Source organism: Lactuca serriola, chromosome 4, assembly GCF_051521515.1.
Source record: "Lactuca serriola cultivar US96UC23 chromosome 4, Lser_US96UC23_V15, whole genome shotgun sequence".
Lineage (NCBI taxonomy): Eukaryota > Viridiplantae > Streptophyta > Magnoliopsida > Asterales > Asteraceae > Lactuca > Lactuca serriola.
This window is the reverse complement of record NC_136411.1, coordinates 167,985,044-167,998,871: the sequence shown is the minus strand read 5'-3', so window position 1 is coordinate 167,998,871 and position 13,828 is coordinate 167,985,044. Positions and strand designations below refer to the sequence as shown.

Genomic DNA, 13,828 nt, shown 5'->3' with positions numbered 1-13,828 from the left:
TTCAAAGCTTCTGGCGTTTTGTTTAAACAAAACGTTCCAAATCCAAATGTTACTTAATGTAGCGTTTAACAAAATGCTACAACCTATAAGCTACCTGTTACCGCTACCAGCTAATTTTGCCGAATACGCCACCAAAACCAATATAAAAAAAAATAATAAATACCAAAATTGTTTTCACAAAAGGAGTTTCCGTTTTAACCCACTAATTAACATGCACCTCTACTTAGTACTAGTTCAAATTTATTTATTTTATCGGTTCATAGTAACTTTAGGCACACCACAGCCCACCACCAAAGTTGTAGGCCGCCAAGCTTCACTAGATTCTTGTGGATGGTATTCACCTAATCCACTAATTCATGGCGGAAAAGGAAACAAATTCCATTCTCAATTCTCAATTCTCGATTCTCCTAAACGGATATTCCTCGTCATATGCATTTCCCAAAATCAGTATATTCCTTTTTAAACTACTTTAACAAACAACCACCCTTGGATCACTTTTCAATCCTCACGTGACAACAAACCAACGCCTCGGATCAAATCCCACGATAAATATTCCTTTGGCATCTTAAAAACATCCCACTTTTTCAATTCCTATAAATACTTTCACGTACTCGTAGTTTACTATTATACCAAAATCCTCATTCTTTTCTTGTATTCATTATTCAACAACAATGTCAGGAATTGTAGTGATTTTTGACTTCGACAAAACAATCATCGACATTGATAGCGACAATTGGGTGGTCGATGAGTTGGGTGCAACCGATTTATTCAACCAACTTCTTCCCACCATGCCATGGAACTCCGTTATGGTATTTTAGTTTTTTATTTTTCAAGATACGTATAAATATTTATATATATTTTTTATCTTTAAAGTATTCGTTTTGAACAGGATAAGATGATGAATGAGCTACATTTGCAAGGTAGGAGCATTGAAGATATTGAAAATGTCCTTAAACGTACCCCGATACATCCTCGGGTTGTTCCTGCCATTAAAGCTGCATATGCTTTAGGGTAACTTTATTTTTTCTTTTGTTTGGATTTTTAATAGTTATTGTTTGGTATGAAAATGACTAATTATATGTAATGAATTTATTTCAGATGTGATTTAAGGGTGTTAAGCGATGCGAATTTGTTCTATATAGAAACTATACTTAAGCATCTTGGGATACGTGAATGTTTCTCAGAGATTAATACGAACCCGGGTTTTGTCGATGACAAAAGAAAGTTAAGGATTTTGCCGTACCATGATTTCCATGTTTTCTCTCATGGTTGCACCCTTTGCCCTCCCAACATGTGCAAGGTCGGTTTTTAGTTATCTGGTAATTTTATAATATTTAAATCGTACACTTAAGTTTATGTTTTAATATTTTTCGTTGAAAATTTATCTAATAGGGTAAAATAGTGGAAAGAATTCAAGCCGAGTTAGCAAAAGAAGGAAAGAAAAGGATTATATATTTAGGAGATGGAGCGGGTGATTTTTGCCCGAGTCTAAAGCTTGGGGGAAATGATTGCATGATGCCGAGGAAAGATTTTCCTGTTTGGGATTTGATATGCAAAAACAGAAAACTTCTAAAAGCTGAAGTCCATGAATGGACTGATGGAGAAGACCTCGAGCGAGTTCTTCTCCAACTCATTGGGAAAATGATGTTGATGGAAGATGAGAACACAAATCAAATGTTTGATTGCAAGTTTGAGACAATTGCACATGAAGTTTTGCCTAAACCTCTCTATGTTCCTTAGAAATCCATATGTAACTATCTAAAGATTATTGATACTTTTTAAATAATGAATGTTTTTTGGCTTGTGTTTATACGGAGTAATGCTAAACTTATTGATCTATGTTTTTATTGTTATTCTATAGCAAAATTATAGATGCCAAAATAAAAGAGACTTAAGGTCGCATGGTTTGTTTCCCTCTCACCATGTGGTTTGCTGATTAGGACAAGAAACTGTACCAGACAACACTATATCTTAGATGCGGTTTAGGAGAAGGGTTTCCTTAGGGTAAACTCCCCTCACTATCTCTCATTCTCTTATTGACCAACAACTAAAAAATTAAATTTTATTTTAATTTTTACAGTATTTAATTAAATTATATATATACTAAAAAATTATTAAAAGTATATATTAAAATGTATGGTTTTAATTTTCTACAAAAAATAGTATAATATTGGTAAACAATATATTTTTTTAAATAAAATTAAAAATAAGAGAAAATAGAAGTTTACCATTCTATGGGTTTTGAAGAGTGATGTAAGAGTAATGGAAAAATATGGTGTTGCCGAGGTGGCACAAGAAAATGAAAGATGAAAGAAAAATATGTCTTGAGTTCTGATATAAGAAAGCTAAAACTTCAACAATTTTTTAATTAGTATTTTATACTAGGCTTGAAGCCCCTATAATAATTGAAAACACTAAACATTTTATAAAGTAATTGAAAAAAGAAAATGAAACAATATGTTTGTAACATTTATGTGAATTTATTCTCAAATTAATATATTGATAACATTACATGAATATAATGACAACCTTCCATATATAATCGTAAATTCTGGAAACTTAATGTAAGAAAATAAAAAACCTTAAAAAATGACAAGTGGAAAATAAAAAAATAAAAAAAATAAAAAAAATAAAAAAAAAAACTAGAAAAAGCCATGTGGCAAAATAAAGGAGAAAGACATGTGGAAAAATGATGTTAATTTATTAGGTTAGATGATAACTTTACATAAATATAATGACAACCTTCCATTCCATATATGATCGTAAATTCGAGAAATTTAATGTAAGAAAACGAAAACCCCTAAAAATGACAAGTGGAAAATAAGAAAAAAAAAACAGAAAAAGTCATGTGGCAAAATAAAGAAGAAGAATAATTGTGGAAAAATGATTATCATTTATTAGGTTAGATGATAACCTTACATGAATATAATGACAACCTGCCATATATGATTGTAAATTCTGAAAATTTAATGTAAGAAAATGTAAAACCCTAAAAAATGACAAGTGGAAAATGAAAAAAAAAAAAAAAAAAGAAGTCATGTAGCAAAATAAAGGAGAAGAAGACATATGAAAAAATGTTTTTCATTTATTAGGTTAGATTATATGATAACCTTACATGAATATAATGACAACCTTCCATATATGATCGTAAATTCTGGAAATTTAATGTAAAAAAATGAAAACCCTAAAAATTGACAAGTGGAAAATAAGAAAAAGAAAAAAACCAAAAAAAAAGTCATGTGGCAAAATAAAGGAGAAGACATATAGAAAAATGATTTTCATTTATTAGGTTAGATGATAACCTTACATGAATATATTGACAGCCTTGCATATATAATCGTAAATTTTAGAAATTTAATGTATGAAAATAAAAAACCTTAAAAAATGACAAGTGGAAAATAAGAATATGAAAAAAAAAAAAAAAAAAAAAAAAAAAAAAAAAAAAAAACCATGTAACAAAATAAAAGAGAAGAAAACATGTGGAAAAATGTTTTCCTTTTATTATGTTAGATTAGATGATAATCTTACATGAATATAATGACAACCTTCTATATATAATCATAAATTCTTGAATTTAAGAAAATGAAAAAAAATAATAATAATAAGACATGTGGAAAAATAATTTTTATTTATTAAGTTAGATTTTCCACACCCATCACAAGAGATCCCAATTGGTTTTTCTTTGATGTGCTTCATCTTCCCTAGTGAAACATTAATGTGGTTTTTTTTCTCGACGAATCTTTTATAATTTATTCTCGTTACATCACTAATCTTACAACTCCATCTTCCATCTTCCATCGCTCGTTTTCTTTATCCATCGTGGCCTTCTTAGCGCTCAATCTTCAATGGCTTTTGACCAAGATGAAGTAAAGTCAAACTTGAAATATTTGGAGCAAAATAAAGATGGATATTCAAATGAACAAAAGGAAAATTTGATTTGCGATACACTAGATCTAAACAGAAGCCACAAATGAAAATCCTAAAGCCTCGTGCTCAATTTTTAATTAAGGAAAAGAAATGGAAGAAAAAGAAAAAGAGAAGGGAAGGGAAATCAATTACTTGCAAGGAAAAAAAAAACCCAAGAAAAGTTTATGTTCTAGCTTAATATGGAAGGAAAGGAAATAAAAGGAAAATGACATTTTTATATAGCAATCACTCTCTTTTACATTGCAATCCTTTCTTTTCCCTCATAATCAGCCCAATGGTTTAGAGGGGGGAATTTGTTAGATTTATCCTTTCTAATTCATAGAAATCCTTTCATTTTCTTCACTAAAAAAACCCAAGAACACGTTTATTCTTCCTAATCCCTCATAATTCTTTCTTTTCATTCCCTAAAAAAATTAGAGAACAAAGTATAAATCCTTGAGCACCTAAAACCTCAATTTTCGCTCAAAATTTTATGTGGGTTGAACGAGATAAACAAGAAGTAAAACTTGAAACATTTGGAGCAAAATTACAAATGTATAATTAATAGCAAAATAAACAAGGAATCAGATTTAAACATTAGGGTTATACACATCCAATTACTCAATCTAACACTTTATCTTTTATTATTAACGTATATCATTTCAAAATTACATTATAATATTATATGTGAATATTAATCAGAAATATAATTTTTTTTATGTAATTACTACTTTTTTTAATGGAAATTATTGATATTGTTTTTAAAATTTATGTTATGATCTTGATTAGTTTATCATAAATTTCAAATATTATTAATTTTGTATGGTGATTTGATAGACATTATACTTGTTGATGTTTGAAATTATTAAAAAATCAAGTTATTTGGATGAGATTGTGATGGAGTTTTAGATAATAAAGTTTTCAATGGCTAAATTGTGATATATGAAGATATATCGTACATGCATGTGATACTAGATATTCGCCTGTATTCACGAACACAATGGGTAATTACTATCCGGATACCCGACTAGACAAAATTCAATTTAGGACACCGTTTTATAATCAGTTATGAGACTAGGATTAGTAATATCATTTTCGTTGTCGTCCATAGTTTATAACCTAAAGACATAATTAATCCCTTTAACAATTTAGCCAGTACGGCAGTACAGAGTAGTTAACTAAAAAAAGAACATAGTATAAATTAAAAGGTTTTTTTAGAATAATGATCAAAATTAAAAGGTTTTCTTAAAATTAGCTTTTTTATTATTTCAGTTTAAATTAATTTTAATCTTTTTATTGTAATTTAATCTGATTATGTTATCATATTGTAATCTAATTTGATTTTTTCTGCCTAATAAAAATAATATTATTGCATATTTTCTATTCTAGATATAGATAATATGGATCATACATAAAACATTATCTTACTATTTTTTTATTGTAATCTAGTATTATCATTACTTTTTTAACTTTAAAGTATTTTCTATGTTAGATGCACATAACATGGATTAGATAAAAGAATATTATTGTATTAGTATTTTTATTATATATTTATTGTATAGATTAGATAAAAACAATTATTTTATTAATATTTTTATTGTATATTGTATATTTATCTAGATAATCAAAAGCCAATCAATATAGTATTATCTTATTATAATACTATTATATTTTTCTTATAATATTATTATAATAGTGTTATAAGTTCTTTATCTGATCTAGATAATCCGATCAGATAGAATTATTTATATCGTTGTATTTATACCATAATATTATTGAATTCATATAATAGTGTTATTGTGTTCTTATTGCGATGGTATTATATATTTCAATGTGATATAAATGACCAATTAAAATGTGTAAAGTTTTCCTTATTTTGTTATTTTCTATTTAAAAAAATAAAATCATATTTTTTTAATAAATATGACCAAAATTTCTGGACTTTTTTAAGATTTTTTTCGATCATTTGAATAGCATAATAAATAGGGGTGCACACAAACTTTAACATAATTTGAATGTGTTATGTCTTATATTGTTAAAAGTTATTTTAATTTATATTTGTAAGATTACTATATTTAAAATATGACCATACATTTAAATTAATTAAAAACATATAGATTTAGCCCTGTTTGTTACCATATGACTCGCATCGAATCAGCGATTTGGGTTGACTCGGTCAGACAATATGTGTTTGATAGAAACTTTCTCAATCAGAACGTCTCGCTCATATCATTTTCTCGGTCAAACTTTGTAATATAGTTGACTGGAAAAATTACACACATACCCTCTCTTTGCTTTCTTCCCATCGTGACCAAAAAGAGATATCTGCAAGGAAAATTGGCCGCCAACATTGACAGCTCTCCGTCGCATCTCCATCGCCGCCGTCCCTTTCTCAGTCCGACTACCGGCCAGAAAGACCATTCCTCCGTTCGAGCCCCGACAAGCAAGCATCGATTTCTGCATCAATAGTTCCGATTCTGATCAGGTAAGCATCGATTTTTCTTTCCTCGTCTCATAAATACTTCCGATTCCTGCCATCATCGACTAGGAAGCATCGATTTCTGCATCAATAGTTCTGATTTCCACCATTATTTCTCTAAAAGTTTCGACTTTTACTTCTCGATTTTTGCTATTTCGATTGTTGTTGTTTTGATTTTTGCATCTATTTTGTTGTTCAAAGCTCTTTCGTTGTTGAGAATGGATAAAAGTTTTGAATTTTCAAATGATTTGTTCCAAGTGATTTGTTTTTTTTTGAAGAGAAACCAAGTGATTTGTTGTTCACTTCACGGTATGATGTTGAATGTGCATTTGCTGATTTTATTCATACCTAAACACATACATATATCTGTTCAAGTGATTAATAGAGATGTTATTGTTGATGCCAATACCAATGTATCATCTATTGTCTGCAAATCAATAATTTGAGGGTAAAAATGTCATTCTACTTACTGACGAACATATTGAATTTCATTGATTGCAGGGTTTGAAATCACAAAAGAGCATTGATTTGAAGCATTCTAGTTATTATTATTATTATTATTATTATTATTATTATTATTATTATTATTATTGCATAAAAATAAATAGCGTATCAGGGTAAAATGGTCATTTTGCATCACGTTTAGTTAGATGTACAATCAAACAGCATGATTTCTCACTCGTTTAGAATTTCTTACTCAGACAGACATTTCTGAATCAACACTTTCTCAGTTAGTAACTATCAAACGGGGTCTTAAAGTTGAAACAATCAAAGAAATAAAAAAAATTAAACTGACGACCAAAGTTACTCCGATGTAACTTTAATGTTAAATTTGGTATTATATCATTCACAATACCATATTTAGTGCAAGAAAAAAAATACGATAGAAACTTTACACCAAAAATATTAAAATAATGTTAATACTAAGAGTAATGATTGCTTTGAGATCAGTGGTGAGTTTAGAACAACAACCTACGTGGGTCACTATTTAAGTGAAACTAATAGAAATGACATATCTAAAAAAACTAGTAACTAGTCGATTCATATAAGAAATCTTTTTAAAGATATTACAATCGTACCCGAAGAGGTCTAATATCTTGATATATGTCCACAATCGTATCATTATTAATACTAGCTAAAACATTTTGTTTCAATATATAGCACTAAACTATCAACTAAGTTGGGAAACAAAAACAATCAAATAAAACTATATTGATTTCATGATTGATTGAATCAATGATAATCCATATTAAAACATACCACATGAAGTGACAAAACCTACCACACAAACCTATTGTGTAGAAGTCAAAATAGATGTTCTTATCACTGGTGCCAAGATTAGAGATTACATATTAAATTGATTATGTCTTGAACTTTTGATTTCATTATATTTATTCGTAACTATGACGAAGATTAGAAGAAGGGTAAAATCGTAGAAGGCAATCATTATCAATCACAAGTTCACAATTGAGAACCTTCAAAGTTAAAACTCGATGAGAAGAAGAAAGCAATGTGGACTGTAGGCCAAGACTAATGTAATATGAGGTTGTCGGTGGCCGGAGGGAGGCGGACAGGCGGCCTGATCTAGTGATTGATAGGAGTGACTTCGGTCTTCAACCATTCCTTGTGATTTTTTTCATTGCGTTGTGTGTATTTGCTAGAAACAAATGGACAATTCGCATTCAATTTGTATTTTCTTTCTTTAATTTTAAAAGGTATTGGGTTAATTTTTGATAGACAATATTTGAAATAAACTAAAAGTGAACCATTGAAATACAAAAGATGGGCTAAAAGTACATTACAAATAAATTAAGATGGATCATCTATAAATTTTAAGGTAGGTCACAATATTTTTATTAATTACTTGTTACACAATTTTTTTGTTTAGGTGGGTCAAGTGACCCACCTTCACTTGCACAAGCCTCACCACTGTTTGATATACCTTAAACACATAGAAACCCCAAAGACATTTAATTACATGAGTCCTAAAGTATATGCTATAAGATCATCTTTAACACACTTTCATTTTTTCTATTGAAAATGGAGTAAAAAATAAGGTAAATAGTGTTTTATCTCCGGTCCTACTCCATTTTTTACCTAATTTTTATCCCCAAAAAATATATTTCATTCTTCTAACCTATATAAATTGTCAAAACAGCCCTTCTATTAATTTGGTTTTAACAAATATACAATCTATATTTCTTTTATTACAATAATATTAAAAAATAAGATTATATTTATAATACATAGTTATAAGTTTTTGTAAAATACGTTATTGTGTTTTAAAATTTCAAATATGTATTTAAATTTTAATATGAACTAGTGTATAAGCCCGTGGTGAACCACGGGTTAGTTAGTGGCGAACGTTTGATGACGAAAATTGAATCCTGAATTATGGACGAGAAATTGTTTGAAACGTCAACATAGATGGATGAAAGAGTGAATGTTACAAAGGTATATTGTGAAACTCTAATATTCATGAAGTTTACTCGAAGTAGTTCGTAAAGGTATTGCTTTTGCAACCTAGAATAAACTTGTTATTCTGTACGACATGAACAAAAGAATGCTCTAATAGATACCAACATTTCTCAGCCACACGAATATAAGCATGAACAATAAACACACTAAAAACAACAAATTGAAAAGTAAATGTTATTTGATAATTTGATAATTGTAATACATATTATTTGTTAAACTTCTATTAGAGTCAGTACGTAGATGCAAGGGGGTAGACCATCCTTCTTCACCGTACGGGAATAGTAATGGATACTGCAAAGGCATATAAGTCGGATAAAGCTTACTGATTCGTCGAGGTGACCCAGACTTTGAATAGACAACAATGTCATAGACAGCCCTAGTAACATCATCACCACAAACAATACAACCTAAACTTCCAGGGGCCGATGGCCCATATCTTATGTCTGGTACAGCACCAAATAAACGTACACCATATGCATCTAAATTTATTGACTGAGCTATTTCTGTCGCAGTCTTCAATGTATGAACATACTCATTATGTATGTGTAACATATAACTTAATGAATCTACAACATCTGCAGATAAAAGTACTTCTCCCTCACCATGAAAAGAATGAAGTCTATCAGCAACCTCATTTTCGATATCACACATATACAATTGAATAAAACGAGGTTGATGAACGTCTTTAGGATAAATGGATCCTATCCAATGGTAAATCTGACCACTAACCTTAAACACATATGACGCACGACCTTTGTTGATTGATTCATCTTCGTTTTCACTAAAAGAAGTCATAGAGAACATGGAATTATATGCTCTTATGTTATGCATAAAGTGATCATCTTCGTAGAACTACGTAAGCACATCATGCGAACGAAGACGGTAAGGAAGAACAACATTACCCGACTTACAACATTTTGTATATCATGGATGATTGGCCCGGGATAAATACAATACTCTCATGATTCCAAAAAAAGCCCCACAATACTCACATACACAAGAACAATTCCCACGGTCATAATAAAAAGGTAACGCTGATATCTCCACTAAAAGTGAACTCCTACGTGAACGGCAGGGGATTATTGTATTGGAAGTAGAAGTCATACGTTGCCGTTTTGGAGGCATCACAAGAAGGCATTTACTGAAATGGAAATCCAAAATTCATCGACCTTTAACATACTTTATATGTAATTGAAATGGAAAATTATATTCTAAAAAGGTAAATTTGAAACTAACTATTTGATTAGTAACTAAGTATTCCAGACTCCTCGAATGTCAATGTAAAATTGTAAACAAAATTTTCTTAGATACACTACTTATATAATTGTTCAACTCAGTGGAAGCAGTTATCATATATTTAATAATAGCGATAATTTAATGCATTTACCATTTATAAAACGGTTGTAAGAAAACAACAATTAACATGACCCGTGGTTGACTTGATTGTTCAGAGGCATGTTGTATGGTTTTAGAAATCAATAGTAAACATAGCATATTTTATTATTTACCCGATTAGGGTTGTTGTATGGGATTATTTTTTTAGATTTGTAGCATAATTTATCATTTAATGTGTTAGACAGTAAAATTTGAACAGGTTATTGTCCTTTAGTGAAAATGCAATATAAAATCATAGAATATGATTAGGGGTTTATGTGTATCAAAATGTAAGATAGATAGGAAGTTATGAATCATTTTTTCTTAGCTTTTATTAGGTAATATTCCTTGTAACATTACAAAAAAAAAAGGTTAGTAGCATTATTGTCATTTCAGAAAATGCATGGTATAATCCGTCTAAAATTTAAAAATACATTAATATGACTTGATTATTATGAGGCATGGTGTATGGTTTTAGAAATCAGTAGTACATTAGGATCCACAAAATAACAATATACTTTATATCTTTCTTCCATATTACAGCAACATACTTTTATTTATGGGATTTTTTTTAGATTTGTAGCATACTTCATCATTTAGATGTGTTAGGCAGTAAAATTTGAACAGGTTATGTTGGCTTTTATTAGGTAAATTTTCCGTCTAGCATTACAAAATACTTAAGGGCAGTATTGTCCTTTAGTGAAAATGTAATATAAAATCATAGAATATGATTAGGGCTTTATGTGTATCAATATGTAAGACAGATAGGAAGTTATGAATCATGTTTTTCTTAGCTTTTATTATGTTAAAATTCCTTATGACATTACACAAAAAAAAAGGTTAATGGCATTATTGTCATTTCAGAAAATGCATGGTAAAATCCGTCTAAAATTTAAAAATACATTAATATGACTTGATTGTTAAGAGGCATGGTGTATGGTTTTAGAAATCAGTAGTAGATTAGGATCCACAAAATAACAATATACTTTATATCTTTCCATATTATAGCAACATACTTTCATCTATTGAGTAATGGTTATGGTTACTACAGAATGTAATGAGAAACTTACCTTCACTGACTTTTTTTTAATAAATTTACTGATATGAATGCATTTTGTTTTACCTAAATAGTTTTAAAAGGTTTTGAAATTTTTTTGATAGAAAAGCTTTAAAGGTTAATTTTGTAATTATTACTTTTATATGCTTTAACTGATACCCAAAGCAAGCAAAAATTTAGAAAGGATTAGAATCCTGCCGACCAATTGGTTGAAGGATCTTAATCCTTTGTGATTCCACAATGATGGTATTCTGAGCAAGGTTGTTTCACGATTTAGGTCAAATAATTGGGTTGTTACTATTCAAGATATTAAAAACACATGGTTTCAACATGAATATAGATAAGTTTATAATGTCTTTTTTTGTGTTATTCCCATAGATTAATATTTTTCTTGCATTTGATCACTTGCCATCAGGTCATACAATTGTATATTTGAAAGATAAACAGGTTCTTATGTCTACGGAGGCCAAGCATGGGAAATCAGATACTACCATGGTCTTCACAGAAAGGGTTCTTAAAATAGCAAAGATATTTGGTCAGAACTATGCTACCACGATTAAAATGAGATTAACTTGTAATTTTTTTTTCCTAAAATAAGAGTAGGAGGCTTCGTTTAACAAAAACAGAACAAAGATCAATTATACAGAAAACAATATTAGACATACTGAATTGTAAACATTAACATAGAACAGGCGTTTAGTGGCGGAAATTGATGGCAGGCGTGGTTGGTGACAGAATTTGAATCATGATTCTTGGACGGGATATTGATAGTCAAACCCAAAAACTCGGAGACATCGCTCACGAACACAAAGGGTTAGAAATAGGAGCACTTGAACCAAAATAATAAGGAAATTGAAAGAACCAACATATCTAATTCCTCACAGGCTGAAGTTTTTTGTTGGTGGTAAGACAGAAATCGAATCCTGATTCGTTGGACGGAAATCGTCGATTGGCAAAACCAAACAGTCAGAGACGTCACTCAATAACACAGAAGGATTAGAAATATGGGCAATTGAAGAAAAACCATAAGGTAATTGAAAGAACCAACAACATACAGGGTAGAAGCGGTTCGTTGCGGGCGGCGGCAATAGAGCGTAGGAGGTTGTCACTGAGGAATCGATTTCCTTTCTTGTTGGATGAGATTGTAATCCTCTATTTTCGGATGAGATTCGGTGGGAGAATCAAAAGATCACAGTCTCCAATTCCTCTATTTTTGGACGAGAAGTCGATGGGAGACTCAAACGATCACAGTTGGAGACGAATGAAAAAGAATGTACGTGGATTTTACAATCTGATAGTCCGTGTTAAGATGTTGTAAATGTATAAGGACGAAATTGTAGCTTCTTACAAATTGATGTGGTAAAAGTCTAAATGTTGAGAAATTTACTGTTCCAAGACGTGTTAGTATATAATATATGTATATAATTTGTTAAACAAAAACAAACTTTATATTTATAATTAATTAATATAATTTAATATATAACACAATATTATAAGTATTAAATATTACATTTAAATAATAATTAGTAGATTAAAAAAACTAGAAACATATAAATATATAAAATGAATGAGTAAAACCGACAACTCAAAGTTTATCCCAATTTTGGAGGAAATGAATAGTATAACACCAAATATGGTGTTATAATTCATTTCCCCCAAAACTGAGAATAAAAACAGTAGGGTTGCAGAGGAATGAGAAAGAAAGTGGGAAAAATAATGAAGAATGGGAATGGGTTGAAATGCTCTAGTATCTCAGCTTGAGAAAAAAAAGTAATAGTTTAGAAATAAATTAGCATATGTATGTAATGTATGCTGACATATGGAAAAATTAAATATCATCCTATAATTTTGCTAATTATTTTCCTACTCATATAAAATCATATAAATTCATGACATGTATAGTCTATTAATTTCTTTTTTTTAAATCTATTTTTTATATAAATATCGTCATTAAAAGATTATTTGAAGCATATTTATTATGCTGCAATAAATAAAGGGATATTGGATATTTATTTGACTGCCTGAAAGAAAGTAATTAACAAAACTAATTCATTTTTAAAAATAACCTAACTTGTTTGGAACATAACATTCCGAAGTAATAATGTTTGTCTTGAAATTGGTAAAATTTGACGTAAATGTAGTCTGAAATCTAAGATGTCAAAAAATTAGAATTATTTGGATGACCGAGACATGACATAAAGTAGTTGAATTGACATAAAGTTAATCCTTTTTCGGACTAATCCGGATCAACCAATCCGAGACTTAGTTAATGTTGATTTCATTTTCATTAATATCATTCCTTCTTAAGAAATTTCTACTAACTTTAGGGTGCATAGAATCGTGTAGGAGAGTAGTGGGTTGTATATGGAAGTGACAGTACCATAAGGAAAATCATTCACTCCCTTGTGGTATCGCAAAAGATGCATGTTGAGCGGATTCATGAACCAATTGCTCCCACTCTCTTTTTCTTCTCTCACTTATACCATATGCATAATAAGTTGTATTCAATGATGTCGATTAAGAAGAATGAATTT

General features: G+C 29.6%; 1 protein-coding gene across 1 annotated transcript; it reads left to right on the top strand.

The window, feature by feature from the left end:
- The first annotated feature begins 618 nt into the window (after positions 1-618).
- On the top strand, positions 619-1,839 carry LOC145102908 (inorganic pyrophosphatase 2-like). The gene is made up of 4 exons (XM_079040424.1): positions 619-809; positions 890-1,011; positions 1,099-1,300; positions 1,393-1,839. The coding sequence occupies exons 1-4, from the start codon at positions 672-674 to the stop codon at positions 1,738-1,740; spliced, it is 810 nt and encodes a 269-aa protein (XP_078896550.1). The 5' UTR covers positions 619-671; the 3' UTR covers positions 1,741-1,839.
- Positions 1,840-13,828: the final 11,989 nt, after the last annotated feature.

What these genes read in the sequence shown, in the direction of transcription:
- LOC145102908 (XM_079040424.1), top strand. Translation starts at nt 672, where the DNA reads ATGTCAGGAATTGTAGTGATTTTTGACTTCGACAAAACAATCATCGAC. An exon ending in TGCCATGGAACTCCGTTATG is followed by an intron (nt 810 to 889) that starts GTATTTTAGTTT and finishes CGTTTTGAACAG; the next exon opens with GATAAGATGATGAATGAGCT. An exon ending in GCCCTCCCAACATGTGCAAG is followed by an intron (nt 1,301 to 1,392) that starts GTCGGTTTTTAG and finishes TTTATCTAATAG; the next exon opens with GGTAAAATAGTGGAAAGAAT.